The 26,316-nt window shown below is 55.9% G+C and overlaps 1 protein-coding gene across 1 annotated transcript; it reads right to left on the minus strand.

The window, feature by feature from the left end:
- Positions 1–273: 273 nt before the first annotated feature.
- Positions 274–25,713, minus strand: LDLRAP1 (low density lipoprotein receptor adaptor protein 1). The gene is made up of 9 exons (XM_069575013.1): positions 25,465–25,713; positions 15,494–15,636; positions 14,780–14,892; positions 12,758–12,872; positions 6,889–6,961; positions 6,430–6,516; positions 5,801–5,931; positions 4,337–4,371; positions 274–2,268 (listed from the first exon to the last, which is right to left on the minus strand). The coding sequence occupies exons 1-9, from the start codon at positions 25,553–25,555 to the stop codon at positions 2,124–2,126; spliced, it is 933 nt and encodes a 310-aa protein (XP_069431114.1). The 5' UTR covers positions 25,556–25,713; the 3' UTR covers positions 274–2,123.
- Between the last annotated feature and the right edge of the window lie 603 nt (positions 25,714–26,316).

Consider the following 26,316-nt stretch of genomic DNA (forward strand, 5'->3'; position numbering starts at 1 on the left):
CCCAAGGGAAAGATATGCGTGGCCATGTATATTTCAAGGGGTCACAGACCCTGGTTAGGGGCCTTGACCTAGACCTTCAGAGACCTCTCCAGGGCTGAGCTCACTATGCTATCCAGAGATGACCTCGCACAGCCCACCGGCCAATGAAGAGAGGGCCTGCTGGTTTCATCTGCCGGACCACAGACCACCGTTCCCCACGTCTGGGCCTGTGGTCACCACAGCTCCAACCACCCCAGGGCAGGGTCCGCCAGAGGCCGCTCCATCCGAGTGCTCTTTGTATTTCAAAAAGAGAACGTTTATTACTTTTGTTTTTCCTTTTTAGAATTCCTTTACAGCAACACCAAGTAAAGCACAAACTTATCTGCAGACACACAGGGAGCACAATGACTGCTGCCGGCCAGGGGCCAGATGAAGACCCCACTTCGAGTCACACACACAGCAGGGCCTTCCTCCGGGCTCCTGGACCCTCGTGCCAGGGCGGCCTGTGTCAGGCCCAGTCCCTGCTGCCTCATGACAGACACACGGGCTGACACTAAGGAGGTCTGGGCTGGGTAGCGGGGTGGTGGGGTGCGGGAGCTGGGCCAGGGCCACATTCTGATAAAGACAATTCTACCCCACGTCTCACCCAGGCATTTCTGTCTGTGCTCTGATTCCAATGCTTAGATACGCAAAATCTAAAAAAATGGTGTTTCCTAGGCTGGTGTAACTTGCTCCGACTACCACCAGGGACTTCAGCTTGGTAAAGCCAGGCCTGGGAGGCACCTGAGGATGGAGGGTGTGCTGGTGGCTTTGCCGGGAGCCCTGTGGGAGAGGGGAGGAGGGTAGACTCTGAAGACAGGTGGCTGGTGGCACTGACCAGGGGTTGAGCGTCAGGAAGGAACTGTGTGATGCTTACGAAGTTTGGTTTTGTTTCACCCTCTGAATTAGCAGACTTCAAACACTTCCATTTTCACGGAAGTCAACAGCAAGACAGTTAGCAGGGCATGCAGGCTCATGCCAGTTCTGTGTGTAAAGGCACCAGATGGTTTGTTATGAAACACATTTTGGTCAGAAAATAGCTGGGGCTTTTTGGTTCCTGGGAGGACAACAAAGCTAGAGAGAAAAAAAAAGGAGGTGCGAGTTGTGAGCGGAGGGGGTGAGAAGGTAGCTTTGGCACCAGATCTGGGTTCCACTCTTGACTCTTTCTTCTTCCACACGTGTGGCCTCAAGTTTCCTCGTCTGAAACTTGCGACCAACGAGTCGCAGATCAAATCTAGGTGTTAGGTTTCATGTGTCATCTCAGGAAGTATGGGGAGGTGGGGCTCAGAGCCAGCAGCAGCGCACACAGGGGAGGGCAGGGAGGGCGGCCACACAGATGGCCCCACTGTTGCGGGCAAACTCTAGGAGCCCATGAGCGGCCAGTCACACTGGTGCGCAGCACTGGTGGGGACCCTCTGCGGGGACTTTGGGCCCCTCCTCTTGGAAGAAGGGCAGATAGAAAGCTCTACACAACACAGCACCATCAAGGAGCGGGGGCCGCACCTGCGGTGACTGCTCTAAAGTGCCGCCACATGCTGTCTTTGGTCAGGGGTTGCCCCGTCTCTCTGAGTGCCCCCGGGGCCAGGAGCTCAAGCCCCAGCCTGCTGGGGCCTGCTGGGAAGGCGAGCAGGATGAAGCGTCTTCTCCTGAGGCTGCGGGGCCCTCCTGTGCTCAAAGGGTGGCAGAAACGAAGGACCCAGCTCCTTTCAGTAAGGAGCAGGGGCACCTCCAGGGAAATCTGGGCCCTCAGAGAGAAGGGATGAGAAATGCTTTGGTCACCATCCTGATACCCACAGCGAGCAGCGCTCACACAAGAGAGGGCAGGAAGCTGGTTATCACACTGTGCTCGTGCCTGATGCCAAACCGGCTTCTGGAACCAGGAGTCACTGAATAAATATTCAAGGCATCTTTCAGTTCTTAGAGAACGAACAGGGTTAAAAAATATATATCTTCTTCTCTCTGCTTGACTGGCTGCACTTTGATCTTCAGGCTAACAGTGCTGCCGACTGGAGGAGGGTGGCCGGCGCGGGGGCCAGTCCAGGAGCTGGCCCCCATCCCAAACGTGGGGAGCTTTGGTTCGTCACGTGTCCTGCCAGCCCCAGGCCTCAGAAGTTGAAGAGGTCGTCCGGCTCGGCGCCACCGCTGTCAGCCTTGTTCCAGTCGACAGGCGAGAGGCACTGGGCGTAATGAATGTCCTGTGCCGTCAGTCCAGTGTCCAGGACCTGAGGGTTCGTCCGAGACTGGGCCAGCCTGCAAGGCAGAGCTGTGTAAGCTGGGGGCCCAGGCAAGGGACTGGTGGGGGCCCAAGGAGGCAGTCCAGCACCAGGGTCAGAAGCGAGAGAGCATGGGTGGGCAAACGGCAGGATTCGGGGACAAAGAAGAAAGACCCAGGACTTCCCTGGCGGTTCAGGGGTTAGAAATTCACCTGGGTACACAGGCTTGATCCCTAGTCAGGGAACTAAGATCCCACACGTGGGCAACTGAGCCCACGTGCCTTGACTACTGAGCCCATGCCCTGCAACAAAAGAAGTCACTACAATGAGAAGCCTGACCAGAGAAAGCGCTCCTGTAGCAATGAAGACCCACGGCGCCAAAAATGATAAATAACATTATTTGTTTAGAGAAAAGAAAGACCCAGATGTCGGGAGAGGTGGAACCTCTAAACAGAGAGTCTACCCTTGAGGGTCAAGTGGCTCAGGAAACTGTGGGGCAGGCAGTGGCATTCCCACCACAGAGAGGCTGGGGCACCCACGGCTCCATCAGGAAATGCCCAGGGAAGAGAAGAAAGGGCAGCTGTGCCAGGGCAGAGAGGGGCGTGCATGGGAGGGGGTCTGGGGAAACCATGGAAGACCACTGGCTCTAACTACGTACAACACAGCGCCGTACACAAAGTAAATTCAAAAAGGGGCACAATTAAATGTCAAAAAAATCCGGAGAGTTAATTACAGCCCACATCCTTAAAAGAATGTGAGGCAGTCGATAAATGAGGTGCTTACAAGGAGTTTTTAATAGCCTGGAGAAATGCTCCAGATATATACCAGCGTAGAGTGGAAAATCAGGATCCCCAAATACAAATATCATGAGCTGATCAAGGCAAAAAAAAATGCATATGTATAGGATCAGCATGAGTTAAGCCCCAAAGTCTGGGCTGTGGGATTATGGGATGGTGTTATTTCCTGTTTAATGCTTTGCTGATTTTCAAAGTTGTTAATTAAGGGCATATGACACTTCAGTAATCTGGAAAAAGCAAATGAAAGATTTCCTTCAAACAGGAGGGTTGCAGTCAGCCAGGGAAGCAGGAGAGATGGCCACAGGAATAATGAAGGGGCCACATCTGCCGCTCCCCACCCTCACCAGTGCTGGGCTGAGGTTCCCACTGGCTCTGGCAGGAAGGTGATGGGGAATGGGAAGACGGCTGTGGGGGGGCTGCTGTGGGTCCCAAGGGAGAAAGGAAGGCCTGATTCAGGACCCTGAGCTGCCCAGGCCTCTCCTTAGCCCGCCTTCGTGGTGGTGTGTCCCCGAGCTGAAGGTAGCCGTGGACAGAGATGAACCCTGGTAAACAGGGGAAATGCCACCAGCCTCCGGCTAGACCACCTATCTCCTGATGGGCTTCACTCCCACCCCTAGTAAATGCTGCTGCTGCTGCTAAGTCGCTTCAGTCGCGTCCAACTCTGTGCGACCCCATAGACGGCAGCCCACCAGGCTCCCCCGTCCCTGGGATTCTCCAGGCAAGAACACTGGAGTGGGTTGCCATTTCCTTCTCCAATGCATGAACATGAAAAGTCAAAGTGAAGTCGCTCAGTCATGTCTGACTCTTAGCGACCCCATGGACTGCAGCCTAAGAGGCTCCTCCACCCATGGGATTTTCCAGGCAAGAGTACCAAGTGGGGTGCCATTGCCTTCTCCACAAGTAAATGCTGCATGGATTTAATTTAACATTGCCTTCTCCCTACCCCTTTCCATAGGCAAAACCTCGGGAGCGGACAAAACCTGCGCCAAAAGCCCATTTTTGAAGGCCACACCAGGCACAGGAAAAGCAAGCCAACCTGAGCTGCACTGCACTCAGTTCAGCTCAGACTGGGCTCAAGCAGCCATGAGGAAAAACAGCTTCAGATTTCACCGGCAAGGACACTTTAGCAGGCCTGGCTGAGCAGTGAGCTCCCCGCCCCTGGATATATTCAAGTTGAGATTTTCCCTCTGGAGAAGGTCAGAATTCATGTTCTCAGACACAGCAAAGAGCCCTGGAGGCCACCTCCCCACCCCACTCCCACAAGCGCCAGGCCTCCTTCCCCAGCATCAGGAGCCCAGCTAAAGTTACCTTGAAAATGCTTCATCCAGGCCGTCATCCAGCTCCTTGGGGAAAACAAAGCGGAAGGTGAGAGCCCTCAGAGGGGGAGCACATGCCCACAGCCCTGGGAGGCTACAGGGACCGAGCCTGCAGGAGGACGGGAGGAGTCTGGCGGGCCCCTGGGGGAACAGCACAGGAAGGCCTCCCCCTGGCCACTGCCATCAGCATCTCAGCACAGAGACCCAAGCCTGGGATGGGAGAGAGGCCCCCTGGGTGCCCAGAGGCCCGGGGATTCAGTTCCTATCTCTGCCACGACTCGGCGACACCTTAGTGAGGCAAGTCACCGCTGCTCTTTGAGACTCAGCTTTTCCTTCTATAAAATGAGGAGATTGGACTGAATGATCTCTGCGGCTTTCCAGATCCGAGAGGGAGAGGGTTGGGGGAAGGTTTTCTTGCTTTTACCCACTTTTGAAAGCTGAGCCAGGATTCTAAGCTCATAAGGGTGGCAGGAATCCCACAGCATAGGTAGGGAAAAAAAAAAAAAACTGGGCAAGGCTCCCTCCGCAGCCTCTTGAGGGACAGGGAGGTGGCAAGGCTGGCTCCCAGACCAGTTCACGGTGCCCACTCGGGGGACACTGGGTGGCCCCCAACAGGCAGTGGGATCTGGCACTTATTCAAGTCTCTCGACAGTCCACATTTTTAAAAATTAAAGGGACGTTACAAGTAAAGTAACACGTCCTTCTGCAGTGGATCCTGGACCAGAGAAAGGACACTGGAGGGACAAGTGGAGAAATGTGAATCAAAGCTGGTAGCTTATATAACAGTGCTGTATCAATGTTAATGATTTTGATCTTTGTAATGCAGTTATGTAAGAGGTTAACAATTGGGGAAGCTATATGAAGGGGAACAGGAATTCTGTGTACTGTTTTTCTAATACTTCATGTCTGAAATTATCAATAAATGAATTTAAAAATTTTTTAATTAAAAAAAAAAAATCAGGTTCCTCTGGAAGGTTCTTCAGGCAGAGGTCATGATCATCACTGAGGAAGTAAAAGAGCTGAGACAGAGAAAGATCAGGGGGCTTGCCCTGGGTCACAGAGCCAGTCAAGGACCAGGCTGCCTGCCTGAGTCTCAGGCTCCTCATTCAGACGGCTGAGGGGGAGGGGGCGTCAGGAGAGAACGGCCCGCAGTGAGAACAAGGGGGCCTTTGGCTGTTCCTGCAGTGGGCAGAGCTGGATGCTCAGGCCAAGAGGCCAGGCATTGTGAGGAGACAGCTCTGCTGGGAGCCAAGCCTGTTGGCGACGCAGCCCTAGGTTCAAAGGGACATTGTTTATCCCCTACCCGGGGCCTGGGTGCTGCTAGGGTTAGGACCTCCTAGAGGCCTGCAAGAAGTGGGTGCCAGGGCCTGCCCAGGAGCTGCCATAGGCCTCATCCGGGGACCAGGCCGAGGCTCGCTCGATCCGTGGGCGATCCCCAGGCCCCATGACCACTCACCCAGACAACACTGCTGCTGTTTAAGGCTTGAGGCCGTGGTGGCTCGTCCGTGTTGGTGGTGTTGGCGCTGACCGTGGACAGCGGGGCCTTGGCCGTCTCTTCCAAGTCCAGCAGGTTCCCAGTGACGACCACTATGAGGGGTCAGGTGCGTCAGGGGGAGGGGAGGCTCCTGTCCTCAGCCCAGCCTCTGGGTCCCATCCTGGTGTCTCCTGGGCTGGTCTGGTCCTGACTCCCTCCTTGGGCATGGCCTTTCCAGGCCCATCACCCAGACCACCGAGACCCACCCTGGAACCTCCTGAGGCAGCTGCACAGCAGCCCAAGCAGTGGGAAGCTCTGTCCCACTTGTGATTCAGGCTGGAACCCATATTCACAATAGGCATTGAGGTTCTATAAAGTGTGGAGGAAGAGACATATACCCAGATTTCTGTATCTGCACAGACATCGCACCTCAACAAGTCATTTTTCCCCTTTACCTACATTTGCTAACTTTTCTATAATTAAGTATTATTAGTTTAACAACAAAATAAAAATTAGAACCTAGGAGTTGACCCCGGCCCAGGAGGGAGGTGGCCAGGGTCGGGGGGATGCTCTGGATGAAGAGCAGGCCCCTTCCCCAGTTCAAGACTCACGGCTCTTCAACGAAGGGGCGCTGTCTTGGCGGCCTCCGCCCAGGATGTCCGTTCCGTCTTGGTTGGCTTTCTCCCTCTTCTCCTTCTCTGTGGGACCAAGCACAGCGTGTTGGGAGTCCCCAAGCCCGGCACTCCAGCCCTAGCCACCTCTGGGCAGGGGCAAGCTGTAGCCCGCCTCAGGGGAGCCAGGTGTCATGTCTCCAGAAGGGAGGAAAGAAACTCGGCACATTTCACTTACTCCTCACAAGAACCCTGGGGGAGGGAGAAAGCTGTTCCCAATTCTTCAGATGGAGAAACTGAGGCTCGGAGGTGCAGGAACTTGGCCAAAGCCACAAACCACGTATGTGATGAAGACGAAGTTGACTCCAGAGCCTTTACCATATGCCCTGCCCCTCCTGCTCAGCTGGTCTTCTTCAACACTCCCACCCCCCACTCGCTACATCCACAAACAAGACTCACCTTCCCTGGATACCTGCCAAAACTCAAAGGCGACTTTGAAGGCTTGGGCTACTGTGAGGGTGACAGCCTGGGCCTAAAAAACAGGAAGTGGGGTCGGGGGAGGGGTACATCGTTAGGCAGGTAACAGCAAGTCTCCACTGGAGGCCCTGGGACTCCAGGCCAGGCCCACCCTGGCTCTGGAATGTCTGATGGGTGGAGGCAGAACCCCAGCCCCTCCCCATCACCAAAGCAGCCTGGAAGGAAAGGGGCCACACCTTCCGCAGGCAGCTGAGGCCCCATCATCACTACCAGGAGCCCAGCCAAGGTTCCCACTGGTACTTCAACCCCCCACCTCGGCAATGGCTATTCACCTCCACGTTTTTTCCTTCCCCTTTGAGTTTCCCTGAATGCAATTAATGAACCGTGAGGCTTACTTCATCCAAGAAGTCCTCCCTGATGACCTGAGGACTTCACATAGTAACTTAGCCCTTAGAATTACAGAACAGAAAAGCCAGAGTTGGGAAAGGGCCCCCGCCACTGCCTGAATGAGCCACATATTAGACTCTGGTCAGGACTATGGCGGGTCAAAGGGGCTTGCAACTGGATGCCAGAAAGGCTCTTTCATTTCCTGGCAGGAAAGTGAAAGTGAAGTCGCTCAGTCGTGTCCAGCTCTTTGCGAACCCATGGACTGTAGCCTACCACACTTCTCTGTCCATGGGATTTTCCAGGCAAGAGAGCTGCAGTGGGTTGCCATTTCCTTCCCCAGAGGATCTTCCCAAACCAAGGATCAAACCTGGGTCTCCCGCATTGTAGGTACCATCTGCACCAGGGAAGTCACCTCCTGGCAGGAGCAGGATGTCAATAAGGGCCTGGGGCAGAAGACTAAAACCATCCAGTGCCATTACTAACTTATAAAGAAAGGCCACACGTTGGCCCTCAACCCCTGGGGGATTCCCATCTACCCCTTTAAACCCAACCTACATGTCATCACCTCTCTTACGTCACGCCATGCTATGCCATGCCATGTCACATGACATTGCAGGCACTGGGCTCCCACAGCCGTGCCTACCTCTCTAGTGACATCATATGAAAGTGTTACCAGTTTGCATGCCTGCCTGCCAAGTTGCTCCAGTCGTGTCTGACTCTTTGTGACCCTACGGACTGTAGCCTGCCAGGCTCCTCTGTCCATGGGGATTCTCCAGGGAAGAATACTGGAGTGGGCTGCCGCGCCCTCCTCCCGGGGATCTTCCCGACCCAGAGACTGAACCTGTGTCTCCTGCACTGCAGGCAGATTCTTTACTGCTGAGACACCAGCAAAGCCCATGCTTGCCTGCCTGTCACCCCAACTGGGTGTTCCCTAAAGGCAAGCATCAACTCTGTGAACACCCCTGATCTCCAGAGCCCTTCAGGGGTGCCTAGGTTGCTGGCTGGATTGCATTTGCCTAGGGACAGGTCTCTGAGGCCTCACGCTCCAGCCAGGACCGACCCTCAGCCCACCTTCATCTCAGCCCCTTCCTCTCTGATTTCAGCTCAGGGTTAATCAGCTCGACTTCTGGGAGTGAAAGCCCTAAACTTGCAGCTGTAGCCAGAAGCGACAGGTAGCTTCCTCTGCAGGCCTGGCCTGGGGAAGAAAGTGCCAGACTCTTTCAAGTACACAACAAGTTCAGGCCTAACCAGCCTCAGCCCCACTCCCTTCCCCTCAGCCAGACAACTCAACTTAATTGAGAAATGAATCTGTGGCTACTGCCTTTAAAACTCTTCTTCAAAATTTAAAATCCCTAAACAAGCTGACTGATCCCTGCCAATTAAACTTCACGAAGTATAAAATCTCATTTGAATGTCTCCGTCATTTACATTTTTGATAGAAGTACGGGTGCTTTATGGCAAAACTTAAATATGGTAATTAAGTATGAAACTCTTCACAGCTGTTTACAATTTAAGCTGTCACGTCTGAATCAAGTTTAATAGACCCAGTTACCATTGAGAATTGCCCATGAACTAAAAATATGGGCTAATTACCAGCCAGAGTCAGATCACTATACACCCAAGCAAGGGCTGGTCACCCAGTGTGGCAGGGAGATGGGAATGCCATTATTTTTGCCTCCAGGAAATCTGGGGACACAGGCCTGATGCTGTTTTTGCATAAATCTGCTTGCTCATTTGCATATATCACCGCCCTTTCGCCCTGAAGTCCCGAGCTGCAAGTTAAACCAAATATAACTCAAGATGCAGATGCCTGCAGGTGGCTGTAAGCCCAGGCTGGACAGCAACTGGGAGGTGGGGTGGGCCCCATTTTCCTGGGTGACTGCAGGAATCTGGGCACCAGCATGAGATGGAAGGACTGTTCACGTCTGCCCACAGAAAAGCCTTCCTTTATTCCACATGCCAGGTATCCACCCCTCCTGAATGCCTCTGGTCTGTGGGTCTGTCTTATTACCTGACCTGGTACTACCTTGCCCAGTTTTTCATGTCCCCCTCTTGTTCCGGATAACCAAGTGGTCAGCTTCTCACAGGGAACCGCTGGGCTTAGGGCTGCAGACCCGGGCCAGGACTGCGGGATCTAGGATCCCAGCTGGGTACTCAAACCAAATGGGGCCAGGTACCTGCATAGCCCTGCCGCCCAGAAGCATTAACTACTGCACCAAAGGATTACCTGGGGGAAACCACTGTCCTGAGAGGGAGAAGAGCCCTGCCCACCTGACCCCAGGTAGAATCAGGGAGGCCACCTGTCCTGCAGCCCTGGGCTCCCCACTGGCACTGGCAACGGCACATTCCTCCCGAGCCCAGAGGCCGAAGTGCTGGCCGAGGGCTCCCAGGTGGGCAGATAAAAACATTTCTTTGTAGAGAATCTTATCCTAGCCATGCACAAGAAGAGCCTCCAGGGAAGAGAGGCCTGGTGGTTCTGCCGCCCATGTTGAGCTGAACTGGTGGGCGACCCAGAAAGGGACCCTTTGCCCCTCCATCTGGGTGGGTCTTGGCTTCCTGCTGATTCAGGCAGCCCAGTGAGGAAGGGTGGAGATGTGGAGACTCTGGGCCGCTGGCCAAAAGGACTGAGGGCTGCACCAACATCCAAATTCAAGGTTCCCCTGAGGTGCCATCCACCCAGGCTCCAGCGACATCTGAATCCCCCACCCGCAAATATATCACTGAAGTTGTCACCTCATGTCTTCACGTGCTGATGATTCCTGGGCTGGAGTGCACCCACCCTCTCACCACCCTGCCCCCTTTTCCTTGGCCTGGCCTCCCACTTATTACTCATCCCTCAAAGCCCAATTCAAAGTGTCTCTTTCTCCGGGAAGTCTTCACGACCTCCAGCATGACAGTGACCACCACCCAAGAACCAAGCTCCCTGTGTGCCAGTAACTGATTCCTGGCTCTCCTCTCCATGGCCTCACTCCCCAGGGTCCCCAGGGCCTGGCACAGAGCTTTGCCTAGGACAAGGAGCAGCACGCGTCTGTGGAGGGACCTACTGGCAGCAGGGATGCAGAGACCAGGGCACCCATTTCACCTTCTGCCTCCTCGTCAGCCACATCCTCTCTGCCCTGAGAGTCTTGGGATCTTCAACGCGACCAGGCCACGAGGCCATAACACCCTGGAAGTCCAGCCTTGGCTGAGGCCTTGGGAGCCACAAGGACACCACCCGTGTGTCAGATGGTCTATTTACACCACCCTGGGCTGGGCTGTCTCTCTGAGGGGCCTGCTAGAATCGGAGAGGCCAGGTGGGAGAGGCTGAAGAAGGACAAACCGAGATCCAGCTGCTCCTGATGCAGATGAGAACGAGCCGAGGAAAGCGAGGGGCCTGGCGCTGAGCCGGCCCTCTGCCCTGCTGTCAGCACTGAGCAGTGGCCGGCTGTTTCCCCCAGTAAACCTGACCTCTCAGCCTGGGGTAGACTGGCTTCATTCAAGCCCGTCTAAAGTCCTCTGGCCCCAGGCCAGGCTCCTGCAGCCCCTGGGCCAGCATTCGCTCTCTTTCACCCCCGACCTCCCCACCCCGGAGGAAGTCCCCGCATGCTGGGAGCCCCTACTCTGCAGCAATGGCCGAGGGCCAGCTGCCCCTGCCCAGCGCCTGCTCTGCTCAGTGCGGAGGAAGAGACAAACAATGGGGACATAATACGCTTGTTCTGTGGGGAACAGGGCTGTCACGGGAGAAGCCACCAGCGCAGGGGCCCAGGGTGTCACGAGGGCCCGGGGGAGCGGCTGGCGACACTGAGTCTGCAGGGGAGAATCAAGGCGCACGAAGCAGCTGGGACCCCTGAGAGCCGCGCAGGAGGCCAGGGAGGAGGCCTCCATCCCCACGGCCATGCAGCCCAGGGAAGGGCAGGGCCTCGCCCGCGGCTGCAGGGTGGGTCAGGCCCGGCCAGACTCCTCCCATAGGGCTCCTTCCACAGGCCCTGAGGCCGGCTGAACCACACCCCTCCTTCCACAAGACGGAAAGTTGCTCAGTCGTGTCCGACTCATTGCGTGCCCATGGACTACACAGTCCATGGAATCCTCCAAGCCAGAATACTCGAGTGGGTAGCTGTTCCCTTCTCAAGGGGATCTTCCCAACCCAGGGATCAAACCCAGGTCTCCCGCATTGCAGGCGGTTTCTTTATCAGCTGAGTCACAAGGGAAGCCCGCCCACCCCTCCCAGCCCAGATGTCCACAATCTAATCCTAGAACCTGTTATAAGGCAAGAGGAACTTGGCAAGTATGATTAAGTTAAGGACTCTGAGGTGGGGATTATCCTGGATTACCCAGCAGGCCCAATCACAAAGGGCCTTACGGAGCGAGGCAGGAGGGTGAGAGTCAGAAGCCGCAAAGTGGCTACAGGTGCAGAGAGGGAGACTGGACTGTGCTCCACTGCTGGCCCTGAGGGCGGCAGAAAGCCTGGGGGCCACTTCAATACCAGGACGTCCTGGATGCGTCCCTGATGACAGGGGAGTTGAACAGATCCTGTCTCCTTGGCTTTAAGGACCCCAGGATACAGGAACTGGGGCTCTGGGCTTCAGACACAGAGATCAACCGAGGACAATACTAAATCAATAAATGTCAGGAACCTCCTTACAGGGCGGATGCTCAGACCTCAGGGGCCTCAGAAACAAAAACTTCAACGCCAAAGGCTGACTCACTCCAGCGGCTTGCCACGAAATTCAAGACAAAAGCCCAGAGACCACCGAGGTCTCACCCGCCCCAGCCAGATGTGATCAGCGTGGCCTGGAAATGGGGTAAGGGGCTCCGGGCTCCTTAGTCACACAGGAAAGGAAGAAACGTGGGTTTAGACCCTCCCTCTGCCTGGCTGGCTATGTTATCTTGAGCAAGACAGCCAACCTCTGTGAGGCTGTTTCCTCATTAAAAATAAAAACAATGAACACAGTTATAGCACCCATCTCGTAGAGTTGTTCTGAAGAGCAAATGAGACGATACCTTAGAGATGACCATTGAAACAGGTAGAGTAGGTACCAACATAGGGCCATTTCCCGCGCTGCTCTGGCCACAGCCAGCAAGGTCCTCTGGGGGCCCTCACCTGTGCCTTTCACCCTGGGCCGCTCTGATCACCAGTCTCCAAAGACTAACCTCTGTAAGGCCCTGCATCCCCAGACCATACCAGGGACAGACCACCTCTCCTAGACTTCAAATCCATCAAATCATATGACAGAGCGGAAGGGGCCCCAGGGTGCTCACTGGGAAAGTGGGCTTGTGGCCACCCACAGGCCAGCTGCAGGCAGTCCACCCTGCCAGGTGACCTGCGGCCCTGCATGGGTGCCCTCAGCTCTCAGCTGAGCAACCACTTGAGGTTCCCAGGGATTTCAGACTTTTAACTGATAACCCCTTTGGGTCCTGCCTCCCCTGCAGTCAGGGCCCCCAAGCTGAGGCTCCCGCTGCCCGAGCCCAGCCTCCCCCAACTGACCATCTTCCGCTTGGTGCAGAGGAAGGCGTGGCACTCGAGGTTCTCGCTGTGCTGGCTCTGCGCGATGTACGCAAACACTTTGTCATGCATCTTGTCTGCCGTGCAGTAGGAGATTCTGAAAGGCAAGGGGGAAGTGTCACCAGCCTCCGGGACAGGGGCCTGACTGCATCCGGGACGCCCCTTAGAGCGCATCCCGAGGTCCAGACAGCCTGCAGTCCCATTCCACCAGGGCAGGACTCTGGGCCTGGTGTCCTGGGCCAGCTGTGGCGGGACAGGGGAGGGGAGGGAACCCAGGCTTGGCAGGAAGGAGTGATGGGAAAGACTGGAGGAAGGCCACATCCCCAAACAATAGTAGCTGAACCCTTACTGCACACCAGGCAGCTTTCTAGACGGCACCTCGCTGAATTCTCAGAACTGCCCTCTGAGATGGGTTCTAGTATCACCCCCACTTTTCAGGTGAAAAAACTAAGGCTAACAGACCACCAAGCTAGTGGGCCAGGGGCTATAGCCACTGCCATGCTGCCTCATGGAGGTTTGTGCTGACCAGCTGGAAGGAGAAGGATGCTCTTCACCTGAAGGCCCCCCAACTGCCCTCCCTCTGATCACAGGTCAGAAAAGTCCCAGGCCCATTGCTCCCAGGATGACTGAGACTGCTAATAGGTCCTCCTGGGGCTCAGGCCAGGGGGAAAGGAGCTGGGAGCAGGGTGGGGGCCTAGGAGGCAGCTCCCCAGCTTGAAACACCCCCTCACCCCATCTGATCCCTCCGTGCGGTCTCCAGTCGTCCTGGGAATCCCTGTCGGGAAAGGAGCTGTGGGCCCAGAGGTGGGACAGGAGCTCTGTAGACTCCCTGACTCACGTGGCCCCAGCTTCAATCACAGGCATCGACAAAGGGATCAATCAGGACTATTTAAAACCCCCAAGTGGGCAGAGGGAGGCGGTGCCAGGTTCCCAGCCACCTCTTCTCCAGCCCTGAGCCGGTCTCCTTAATGCCCTGGGTCTTTGGTATCAATCAACTAGATCCTGCTATTCCTCACACCTCAGCAAGGAGAGGCTTTCCCGGGTAACCCAGGCAGGCCTCTCCTTCTCTGCCCTCTTGGGAAGCACTTCTGTCTCATGTCCTCCCCTCCATCTCCTCAACTAGAAGCTCCTTGAAGGCAGGATGGGTCTGATCCCCTCACCTGGCACAGACCTCAGCAGAGCAGGTAAATGCTGGGTGAAGGAGGCAGGCAGAATTAGGAAGGGAAGAAGACGACACAAGCTAGAAACTCTACAATGAGCCGCCAGCTTACATTCACCCCCCCACACATACTCCAACCCCAACCCCAGGACTGGTCTGTGCTCTAGCTGGCTGAGCCACCTGCTTGGAGATGAAGCAAGAGGGTGTAGGGACTCAAGGGCTGACACAACTCTGCCCTCGGTGTCCTGGGCTCAACCCAGTCATGACCTCACCATGAGGGCAATTCCCTCCCTGGGCCTCAGCTACCCAGCTGGAAAATGGACCTGAGTTGTCTGTCTCTTCCAGCTCTGAAGTCCTACAACTGACCAGCTGAGAGGGGCAGGGATGGCCTGAGGCTCCAAGGGCTGGGCCTGTCGCCCTGTGACCAGCCCCCACCCTCTACCGAGATCATCTACGCTCTGGCCTCAGATGCGCCCGAGGCCTCCCTGGACACCTGGCCAGATGTCCAGAGCTGAGCTGCTGTAATCCCAGCGAAAAAAGGCAGTGACGGCGCTGCTGACTGCTCCAAGCCTGACTCAGCAGCACAAGGCGGGAGGTGCGGGGTGTCCCAGGGTGGCTGCAACTAGTGACGGCGGCAGCAGCCACTCAGCCAGGCGCGCGCTGTGAGCCAGGGGTGCTCCACAACAGCCCCTGCGGCGGGGCCTGCTTCCACCCCGACAGATGCAGATGAGGAAACCCGAGGGCCCAGGGTCGCCCCAACAGGCAGTGGTAGAGCCTGGACTCAGACAAAGCACTCCACCCACCGCCCGGAGGGGCAGAGGGAAGCTGGGTGACGCTGAGCGTACCTGTAAATGGACACGTTCTCAATGAGCTGGTTGGTGACGTTGTCCGTCAGGATGATCCCCCGGGGCGACACCTTGAGAGTCACCTTCTGCAGCTTCTTCCCGCTGGCCTTGGCCTTGGGGCAGATGTGGGTCAGAGGAGCCTTACCTGCCTGAACTTGGGACCCACCCTCGTGGGTGACTCCCCGCTGTTCTGAGCCCCCGATGTGAGGCCCACAGAAGGCCTCAGTTCGGGTGACTGGTAGAGACGTGACGGGGAAGATAATTCGGTCAACACCCCATTCTGATAAAAACAGAGACACGGGTCGCTCACAGAGTACCTGCTGTCTGCCAAGCATAGCACCTCGAGTCATCCTCACAGGCGGCAGGGTTTCGCCTCGGGAGGAAAAAGACTCAGAGAGGTTAAAGCACTGGCCCAAGGACACACAGCCAGGAGGGGGTGTCAGACTCTGAGGACTGAATGCGCTATTAGAGTCCAGCAGGGTGGGGACTCTGTGCTCCACCCGTTGTACCTGCCAGGGTCTGAGCTGAGGGGGGCCTAGACCACCAGGAGAGGCTGACTCCGAGGGCACATGCTCACTCAAGAGCTGGGGAGGCGATCAGTCCTAGAGGGCCACCCTGCCTCTGAGGTCAAAAGGCAGGCGGTGGGTGCCACCCACCCCCGCAAGAGCTAGACCCCCACCTGGAGCTCCCACAACCCGCCTTGACTGGGCTCACCGTGGCTACGATCCTCTTGACGGCGGCGGCTGACAGCTCCTCGCCCTTGGGCTGCTCCACCAGCGTCATGCCCAGGTACTTGAGTGTGAAGAGCATGCCCTCGAGCAGGGTCTCCCGGGTGTCTGTCCAGTTCTCAGGCAGCTCTGGGCAGAGGAGGACAGGCCCTCAGACCCTGATGGGTAAGGCCAGCGTCTGCAGCCCCCATCTCCTAGGAAGACCCAGCAAGAGACACTGGGGTCCCCCTATCTATCATTTTTATCTTTAATGAAAGGCTAACATTTTCTAGCATATCCCAGGCACCATGGTAGGAAGCTTTACATAAAATCTTCTCATTAACCCTCAGGTGAACCTGTGAGGCAGACACTTTTATCATACCCATTTAGAGACAAAGACAGTGAGACCCAGGGAGGCGAAATCCCATGACCAAGACCACAGAGCCAGCACGTCCAACAGCCCAGAACCACACTCTTATTTTCAAGCCCAAGCTCTTAACTTGAGCGTTAGTATTTTCTGAGGGCAAACTGCGCCACTTTCATATTGAATCTTCAGTGCAATCTGGTGAGATGGATATTATTCCCACTTTACAGATTAGGAAACTGAGGCTCAAAAAGATGAAACTGGCAAACAAAGGCCAATGAGTAAAGGGTTGGAGTCAGAATTCAAGATTAGGTGATTCCCATGGCCCCAGCCTGGCCTGTTTTCCTCTCTCTGCATAGCCACAGACCCCAGGAGGTAGGGAGGAGGGGAGACCAGGAAAGAGACAGCAGTCCAAGGAGAGCAGGGGTGAGGTAAGGCTTAGTGGGGAAAGAGGGAGGTGACTGCTCAAAAGACATGCCACGAAGGCCACCGGACTCCAGAAGACCGGGGTTCAAATCCCGGCTCTGCTTCCTTCCACCTGCATGGCCTTGGGGAAGGCCTCTCTCCTCTTTGAGGCTAACAATGCCTGGGCTGCAGCGGTGGCTCACAGCAGCACCCCCGGGAAGGACCCTTTGCAAGCTCTGACCATGACCAAAGGAAGGAAGATTTGAAAGAGGGGAGGAGCCTGGCTCACTGGTAGTGAAACAGACCAGGAAGGAGGGCTGGAAAGAGGCCCTTGTTTGGACTCATCCATGTGAGAGGCCCTGAGCAGGCAGAGGGACAAGAGGAGAAGTGTGGTCTTCGCTGGGGTACAGGTCATACAAGAACTCACAGGAGTTCCTAGTCCCTACTCTGCAGAGTGAGACCCAGGTGAAGAGGAACCCGGTGCATGCAAGCTGGTATGCCCGAGTGAAGGAACGACCCAGACAACACCAAGGATGCTTTCAGGCCCAAGATGCCCCCAATGCCATCCTCAGCTCTGGACCCTGGCCCACTGCCTTTAAGCCTCTACCCTGAAAGAAGGCCAGGCCTCACTGAGAAGACTCCCAAAGGGATCCCATCCTCCGTCCGTCAACCAGGAGTCTATTTCATTTGATCCTCCAAAGAGAATCAGAAAGTCCTCGAGGTGCTCCAGTCCTCTTTGGTGATGAGAACTCAGACAATGGGCCTTCTCCTCAAGAAACCAAGAACATTACCACCCCCAGGGGAAAACAGCGCTCTAACACTCATGACTACCTTACAAGCTAGTGAGTGAGTGAAGTCGCTCAGTCGTGTCCAACTCTTTGCGACCCCATGGACTGTAGCCTATCAGGCTCCTCTGTCCATGGGATTTTCCAGGCAAGAGTGCTGGAGTGGATTGCCATTTCCTTCTCCAGGGGATCTTCCCAACCCAGGAATCGAACACAGGTCTCCCGCATTGCAGGCAGACGCTTTACCGTCTGAGCCACCAGGGAAGCCCCTTATTCTCATCTCACAGATGAGGAAACTGAGGCTCACAGGACAAGGAATTGGTCCAATCAGTTGTCTAAGTCACGCTTAAAGACCAAGTTCCTAACCATTAGACGATACTATCTTCCCATGAGGCAAACTACCCTCCTTTTAGCAAAATGTCAGGGAGAAGTTCCTACAGCCAGAGGTATTTCCCTCCACAGTTCTTAATTCCTGAGGCTTCCTCTCTGTAGGAATCTGCCCAGACCACCACTTTCAACCTGAGACCCCTCTGAGCAAGGAGGGCAAACCAGGTACGGCCAGGCCTGTCACTTGTGTCCTGGGCAGACATTGCTAATCCACCGCAGCTCTACTCCCTCCGATTTAAAGGCTCTGAACTGTTTCTCAATACAAGGCTGCAGGCAGGTAATCCCAGTCCCTCAGGCCTGGCCTTGTTCATCTCTTCATCCACCCCTGCCCCTCGGCAAACATCCTCGCATTTTCATGTCTCCGCTCTCATTTCCGCTGGCTCTGCCCTTTCCTGGCCCCTCTCCAAAGCCACTTCCGCTCCCTCCATTCCAAGGGCCAGAGCCTGCCAAGGTCACGGACGACCTCTTTGTTGTCAAGATATTCCCCAGTTCCCCCTGACTTCTGAAATGCTTGGCATTTTTCTGCAATCCTCCTACCCTGGCCTGACCCATCCCTTCTGTGGGCTCCTGGAAGAGGGCCCTGGTAGACTGGTGGCCACTCACCAAGCCTCAGAGACCCTCACCTCAACCCCCTTACTTGACAGGTGACAAAACGGGGGCCCAGAGAACGATGGGACTTGTGCAAGGTCACACAGCAAGTCAGAGGGACCCCAGCTCCCAATCCACTACAGGTAACGCCCACAAGCACTGTTGGGAGTTACAGGCTGCCCAGCCTCCTCTCCTCCTACACATGCGCGCGCACACACAACAGAGGTTCCAATCATGCAGAGCTTCCTCCCATGATGTAACATTTACTTTCCCACTTCTGTGTCTTTGCTCACGAGTAGCTCCCTCTATCAGAAATGCCCTTCCCTTTGCTAGACCAAGGAGCTTCCCTAATGGCTCAGAGGGTAAAGTGTCTGCCTTCAATGCAGGTAGACCTAGGTTCGATCCTCTGGAGAAGGAAATGGCAACCCACTCCAGTACCTTTGCCCGGAAAATCCCATCGACGGAGGAGCCCAGTAGGCTGCAGTCCATGGGGTTGCAAAGAGTCGGACACGACTGAGCGATTTCACTTTCCCTTTCACTTTTGCTAGACTGAAACCCCTCCATCCAGTCTCCTCCAGAAAGCCTTCTTTGAGGCGGTATATCCTAGTGGTTAAGAGCAAGGGCCTTAATCCTAGAACCCACTGAGCTTGAGTAGGTTAATTAACTTTCCCTGAGCCTCAGCTGTCTCTTCTATTAATATGGTGGTGGTTTAGTTGCTAAGTTGTGTCCGACTCTTGCAACCCCGTGGACTGTAGCCTGCCAGGCTCCTCTGCCCATGGGATTCTCCAAGCAAGAATACTGGAGTGGGTTGCCATTCTCTTCTCCAGAGGATCTTCCCGACCCAGGGAACGAACCCGGGTCTCCAGCATTGCAGGTAGATTCTTTACCAACTGAGCCACCAGGGAAGCCCTCTACACAATGGGAGAAGAGAGAGTCTCCAGCTCACAGGGCTGTTCTGACCCTTTGATGAGATAATAAAATGAGATAATGAGATAATAAAGTGTAATGTGCTTATTAGCACAGGGCCCCACCCATGGTCCTGCCTCCTGGGGCCTCTTCTGTCCTGTCAGGGGCTACTCTGTTCTGGGTATGGATTTCCCTCTCCCTCCTGTAGCCATTTCCCCACCACCAAGCAGCTGCCTGCTAGTGTGTTCTCCTCTTCAAGGACTTCCGTGCACGTCTGCCTCCTCCACGATCTAGCGGGGAGGAGGTGCACCCCTGCCCGATGACGCTGTCGGGCTTCATTCTGCTTCTCCCTGCCCACCCCCATCACCCTGGCCTCCCAGGCCCAGGAAGGAACTTTCTTCCCCTCCAGTAAACCCTGCCTCCCCTCCCGTACTTCTGGGGCATGAATCATCTCTTTGATGAGGTGTCAGCTCTCTCAGGCCCCACGCCCTCCCGGAAGAAACCAACACCTGGGAGCACTCAGGAAACACAGAGGTAAGGCTCGCTACCACAACCACCCCGCTTACCACCCAGCCACCTCACGCTGGAGGCCACGGGTTCCTTTCGAGGAGGAACCCAAGGCATCAGGAAGAGCTCCCAGAGGCCCCTAGGCAAATACAGGCTTGAGTCCACAGCCCTGTTCCGGTCCTGGTTATTTTTGGCCCTGTAGTGTGTAATAACTGTGCTATTTTAACTTGTGATTTTTACAGATGACCTGCTGTCAGAATTAGCTAGGGACGGATGGACCGTATGCCCAGTCTAACTTGTAGCTGCAAACATGGTACTCTTTCCTCACTAAGGGGCCCCTGCCCAGGAGTCAGGGCTGCGCAGGGTGCCCTGTGCCCCTTCCAGCCTGGTTGATGGCTGGAACATCAGGGCTACGGCCAAATCCGTGGGCTAGGAGGGATCCTCCAACAGGGCTCCTGGCCTCCAGTCCCCTCCAGCCTGCTGGGGAGATGGCCTCAGGAGCCACAGAGTGGTATCTCAAGAAGAGGACCCAAGTTCTGCTGTGACCTGGAGTGGGGCTGCTTCTCCAGGCCACAGTCTCCTTATCTGACAAATGGGCTCAGTCCTGCAGGAGTGTCAGCAGAAAAAAGGTTCAGCGTGTGAAACATGCTAAGCAAATTTCAGAAGTTATTAAGATTATCAAAAGAAAGTAACAATGATTTTTTAAAAAAGGTGATCGAGTGGTTAAGACTCGGTGCTTTCACTGCAGGGGCCTGGGTTCAATCCCTTGTTGGAGAACTAAAATCCTGTAAGCTGCCAAGCCCCTCAAAATGGTAACAGCAGCAGTGGGGTTCATCGTCACTCTACCGCCCTGGTCCTTGGCTTCCACATTTTAAAACGGTATCAACAGTAGTATCAGTCCCACAGGACTGTGTGGGTGAGGATGTGGTGAGGACGGAATCAGTACACACACGAGCTGGGCTTAGAACCATGCCTGGCAGATTACAAGTGTGAGTGCCCTGTCATTCCATTCAGTTCAGTCGCTCAGTCGTGTCCAACTCTTTGTGACCCCATGAACCCCAGCATGCCAGGCCTCCCTGTCCATCACCAACTCTCGGAGTTCACCCAAACCCATGTCCATCGAGTCGGTGATGCCATCCAGCCATCTCATCCTCTGTCGGTCCCTTCTCCTCCTGCCCTCAATCTTTCCCAGCATCAGGGTCTTTTCCAATGAGTCAGCTCTTCACATCAGGTGGCCAAAGTATTGGAGATTCAGCTTCAGCATCAGTCCTTCCAATGAACACCCAGGACTGATCTTTAGGATGGACTGGTTGGGTCATTACCAAGGGTCAAATGCAAAGGTGTACACAGCCATGTGCAGTACTTTAGAGAAGAGTCAAGGATTCATCAGGACTCCCATTTGGCAGATGAAGATGCTCAGTGGCGTCTAGGCATGACTCAGAATCCAGGATGCTGAGCCTTGACTTTCACAGCTGTGCTTGTGACTCTCTCCTGCAGTCTGCCGAGCCCCTTCCCATGAGCCGGGCCAGGCTCAGGATCACCCAGGAAGAACAGGTAACCTGCCCTGCATGCCGCCTGAAAGGACATCTGGCTCATTTTCAGCGGGCCGTGGGTGACCGCACTCTGTCAAGCCACACACCTCACCCTCAGCCACCAGGCTGCGAGAAGTCCCAGCCGCCAGTTAACTGTCCCTTGCACATGCGGTTCCCAGATTCCTCCCTCCCTGTATTCACCCCTGTGTTCCGTGTCACCTCTGAGAAGCCTTCCCTGACCCCCTGCACTGACACTCTCATTGCCCCACCTTTAGCTCCTCTGTCCAAAGGATTTTCCAGGCAAGAATACTGGAGTGGGTTGCCCTTTCCTTCTCCAGCGGATCTTCCCAATCCAGGGATGGCACCCTCGTCTCCTACACTGGAAGGCTGGTTCAGGTGCCACCTGGGAAGCCCAAGGTAGGTACCATTTCCACCCAGGCCACCTGACATGCCACTCTCTCTGGCTGCTGGAGACTTGGATGCCCACTCAGCCTGGGGCAGTAAGAGCTCCCATCTCCAGCAGCCCTGCAACCACTGACAGGAACTGCCCCTCAAATGAAATTTAACTGCTCTGGAGCTCCCCCTGGGGTGGCCTCTCAGTTGCCTACAATGAACTTGTAGTGGGCTTCATGGTGGCCACTCTTTGGACTCCTCTCTCTTCTCGCTTCTCCTAAGAATACTTTCTGGGATCTCTTCCCAAATAAGCGACTTGTACTCAGACCCCTGTCTCGGCATCTGCTTCTAGAACCCAAACAAAGACACCGCCTATCACTTCCTCACCTGCTTTATCTGCCCACAAGCACACCACTCACTGGTGCGCCAGTCACGCTTCCTACCCCAGAGGGCAGAGATGAACTCATTCACCAGCCTCCCCAATACCTCTATCAGTGCCCGACACAGTCCGTGCTCAGTATATTGTGGTTTGGGTTTATTTATATCTTTCAAAGTTAACATTATGAATAAGTAGGACTAGATCCTCCGTCCCACCCCTGACTACCATGAACCAGCTTTGCTGAAACCTGCACCTCAGGTTTCTTTCCTTGGTCTCTCTCAGAGTTCTCCGACAACCCATGCAGGAACCTGAGGGTCAGAGGGACTCCTTGTGGAAATAAGGGTATTGAGGGCATGGGGTGAGTCAGCCTTCCAGGCAACTGGAAGAAAGGAAAACCCCTGGCCAGGGACTGAAATAGAATATTTATGGTTCCCAAAGAGATGGCATGGGGTGGGGGTAGGGGGGAAGCCATGTGTGGGAGAAGGAGAGAGTCCCCCTTGGAAGTCGGCAGTAACTGGGAGACAGGGGGCGGTGAGGGTCAGGACAAAGAAGTCTGTCTGCTGCCGGCTTTGCTCTGTGACCTCAGGCAAGCCCTACTCCGGGCTTCAGTTTCTGTGCAGATAAAACAATGATCGCACTAATCCTAGCTGAGGACCTTGAGGGGTGAGGAGCAAGTCACAGCCGACAGCGGGTATCAGGTCTAACCTTAACTCTACTGGCTTCAGTTTGGTCCCCAAACTCAAGCATAGGGCTCAGACCTTGAGGACTGGATCCAAGGCCTGGCTGGGACACCACCCCACGTCAGGCTGCCTCAGCACTCCTACCCCAGACACACCCCACCTCCTCCCCCTCTACTTGCGACCACCGCTGTCCTCAGGGGCGGCCAGCCCTGCCTCAGTCACTCCAGGGGTCAGAGTCCATGAGGCCACACTGATAAGACCCCTGGGCTAGGGATTTGGAACCAGCTCTTGGAAGCTCCGTGTTGGAGCCACTGACTCCACTTCCCGAGCCTCAGGTTCCTTTATCTGAAAAATGAATCTGATAAGAATCCCTGCTCTGACACCTCACAGGAGCAAACACGATAATGGAAGAAAAACCCTACCTAAAAGGTAGAGTGACAAAAACAGTAGTTGCCATTCATTGAACTCTTTCTGCCAGGAAAACATGCTTTCAGTTAACCTGCATCAAACAACAGCAACAACACCGAACTGGGTACTACTATTATCGACAACTTACACATCAAAAAACTGACTTAACCAGGGACAGGTGGGGATTCACCCCAGCTCATTCTAGGTCCAGAAGGCTCCAGGACAGTACTCTTGGCTTACTGGGGTCTGCCTAAGAGGAACAGGGCTCTCCTATCCTTTTCTACGCAGTTGTAGACAGGCTCTGAGCCCCCCACAAACTTGTCCCACCACATTAAGAGTCACGGTGAAGGCCCACGTGACAAGTAGGGGAAGGGGGAGTGGGGCAGAAGGAAACCACCAGTTAGGTGCCAGAAGAAAATGTTATTGTCAACAACCTTCTCAACACCTCTGCCAGAGAGACTTCCCTGGTGGTTCCGTGGTTAAGAATCTATTATACCTTCTGGACTTCCCTGGTGGTGCAGTGTATAGGAATCCGCCAGCCAAGGCAGGAGACACAGGTTCGATCCCCGGTCTAGGGAGATTCCACATGCCGCAGGGCAACTAAGCCCATGCACCAAAACTGAGGCCACGTGCTCCAGAGCCAAGAGCTGCAACGAGGGAAGGCTGTGCTCCGCAACAAGAGCAGCCGCTGCCATGAGAAGCCTGGCCACCACGAGCAAGAGCAGCCCCTACTTGCCGCAACTAAAGAAAGCCCACTCGCAGCAATGAAGACCCAGCGCAGCCAAAAATAAATTTTTGTGGCTCAGATGGTAAAGACTCCCGCATGCGGGGGGAAGGTGGGGGAGACTAAGTCCACGTGCCACAACTACTGAGCCGGCACGCTCTGGAGCCCTCAAGCCACAACCAGAAAGAAGCCCGCTGCACTGCAAGGAAAGATCTCACATGCCACAAAGTAGGCCCCCTGGCAGCAGACCCAAGGCAGCCAAATAAATAAAAATAATTAAAAAATAAAAGCAAACTAACAAACCACATCCCTGCCAGGTTAGAGTTTTTATCCTGATTTTGCAGATGAGAAAACTGAGGATCAGAAAGGACAAGTGACTTGTCCAAGATCAGAACAGGCAGGAGAAACTCTTTTCTGCCACCCAAGGTGGCTACTTCTCCCCTTTCCCCATACTGAGTGGGGGAAGAAAGAGGGGGTGTTCCTAAGTTTCCTTCCCTGTCCTCGCTCCTCCCTTATCCCTAGAGAAAACGACAGGGTTTCCCCATTGGAACGGGCCATCATCCTCTGAAGTTCTGATCAAATCCCACAAATATTTAAAGGAGCTATTTTGGGAGTCCATAAATGTGGGAGATGGGTGCATCCCTGGCCTCCTCCAGTCCTAATGGCCTGACCCCAGCCCCGCCAGCAGGCACCAGCCCATGTTCCCAACGCTAGTCTTTCTTGGTTTAGGAGGCAGGCACCGCTGGAACCGCAGAATGGGGCAAGAGGTGGGGCAGGGCAGACTCCCTAGGCCCAGACACGCTGGCACTCCGGGGCCTCTCCTGAGCCTAGGGAACTCGGGCTCCCCTGGTGGAGCCCTGGAAGGCCGAGACCGAAGAGGGTGGAGAGTACTGAGAGCGGGCTTCCTGGTGCGGGAGAGGCCCGGGTCCCAGGCTGTCGGCAGGGGAGGCGGGAGAGTGCAGCAGTCCTGACTTTGGCTGTTTCTCCCAGTAAAGCGCTGCGTGACCCCAGGCAAGCCACTCCTCCTGAAAAAGGAGGGACCTGGGCTGGGTTTCTCAGGCCTCGCGGGGGAAGGTGCCAGGTGACTGGTTGGTTCCCTGAGAGTAACTGGAGACAGGGAGAGGAGGGGGGAGCCCAGTGAGGTTCCTCGCAGACTCCCGGACGCCCCTTGGGAGAGGCGGCGGCAGAGTCTGCCTTTCGCCTAGGGACTTCGGAAGCTCAAAGCGGCTTAGTGCGAGAAATAAAAACAGGTTTCCAACACAGCCAGGACGCCGGCCGGGCCACCTGAACCCCGCCAGAAGAGGGGTCTAGACGGGGCGGGTGGGAGGCACCTCCTGAGACCCCAGGTTGAGCCCCGCCCCCAACTTCCAGCAGGTACCGGCGAAGCCCGGGCTCGCACCTGAGTCGGTTTCCGGGCGCCCAAGGGAGTTAAAAGCTGACTTCGTGGGTTGGACTGGGGGAAGCGGACAAGGCGGGCGCCTGCCGGCCGCTGACTGCGGGCCAGAATGCAGGGGCGCGGGGTGGGGGTGTCTTCCCAAATCCCCCCCGGCCCCACGTCCCTTCCCCCCCACACCTCCCGGGTACAGACGCCGAGCTCCCGCCTCCCCTGGCTGTCCAAAGAGGGGAGGTGCCCGGGTCGCGCAAGGCGCCTCCTCCGACCTGCAGCCCGCACCTGGGGACCCCGAGCTCCCGTTTCTTCCCCCAGCTCCTGCCCCTCCTCCACGCCGAAAAGAATGGGGGCTGGAGAGGGGACGTGACCTTCGGAGACCCTCAACCACGCAGGGTCGGGGAAAGTCGCTCCCGGGCCACAGGGCGCGGGGTCAGGCCCTGCCTCTCTCCCCACTCCGGGGCCCCTCAGGAGGCGAGGTCCGTGCGCCGCGACCCCCAGCCCGGGCCCCCGGCGGACGCGCACACACTCACTCCGGTGCCGGCCGCCGCCGCACCCCCAGCTCTGCTTGGCTAGGCTGGGGCTCCGGATCAGCGCCCGCCCGGCGGACTTGAGCGCGTCCATGGCCTCCCCGGGCCGTCGCGCTGCCGCCTCCGCCGCAGCCAAAAACTCCGTCAGGGAAAACTTTCCGCCGGGGCCAGGCGGCGCGCGGACTCCGCGCTCCTCCCCTCCCCGCGCGAGCTCCGCGCCGACGTCCGATGGGGCGGGGCGAGGGCCGACCAGGCCCCGCCCATGGGCCCGCCCCGCCCCGCCGCCCCTCTGGCCCCGCCCCGCCTCTGCCCAGCTCCCGAAGGCTGTCTAGACAAAGGGCGCCCCCGAGGCCGCGAGCCGAGCCGAGGACGCCCTGTCCCTTCCTCTCTGTCTCTCTCCCCAAATCCCTTATTTCCCACCTGGTAGGGGCCTGAGAGTCCGAGAGCCGCAGCTCCGCCGCGGGAGTCAGTCAGTCAGTCAGTTCAATCGCTCAGTGGTGTCTGACTCTTTGCGACCCCATGGACTGCAGCACGCCAGGCCTCCCTGTCCATCACCAACTCCCGGAGCCTACTGAAACTCATGTCCATTGATGGTTGGATGCCATCCAACCATCTCATCCTCTGTCGTCCCCTTCTCCTCCTGCCGTCAATCTTTCCCAGCATCAGGGTCTTTTTTAATGAGTCAGTTCTTGGCATCAGGTGGCCAAAGTATTGGAGTTTCAGCTTCATCATCAGTCTTTCCAATGATATTCAGGACTGATTTCCTTTAGGATGGACTGGTTGGATCTACTTGCAGACCAAGGGACTCTCAAGAGTCCTCTCCAACACCATAGTTCAAAAGTATCAGTTCTTCCG

The sequence above is a fragment of the Ovis canadensis genome, chromosome 2 (assembly GCF_042477335.2).
Source record: "Ovis canadensis isolate MfBH-ARS-UI-01 breed Bighorn chromosome 2, ARS-UI_OviCan_v2, whole genome shotgun sequence".
NCBI lineage: Eukaryota > Metazoa > Chordata > Mammalia > Artiodactyla > Bovidae > Ovis > Ovis canadensis.

Bases quoted from the DNA above. Each gene is read 5' to 3' on its own strand.
- LDLRAP1 (XM_069575013.1), bottom strand. From the start codon at position 25,555: ATGGACGCGCTCAAGTCCGCCGGGCGGGCGCTGATCCGGAGCCCCAGC. The intron at 14,893-15,493 runs GTGAGCCCAGTC...ATCTGCCCCAAG, and splicing joins TCAAGAGGATCGTAGCCACG to GCCAAGGCCAGCGGGAAGAA. The intron at 2,269-4,336 runs GTAACTTTAGCT...TCTGCCTTGCAG, and splicing joins CTGGATGAAGCATTTTCAAG to GCTGGCCCAGTCTCGGACGA.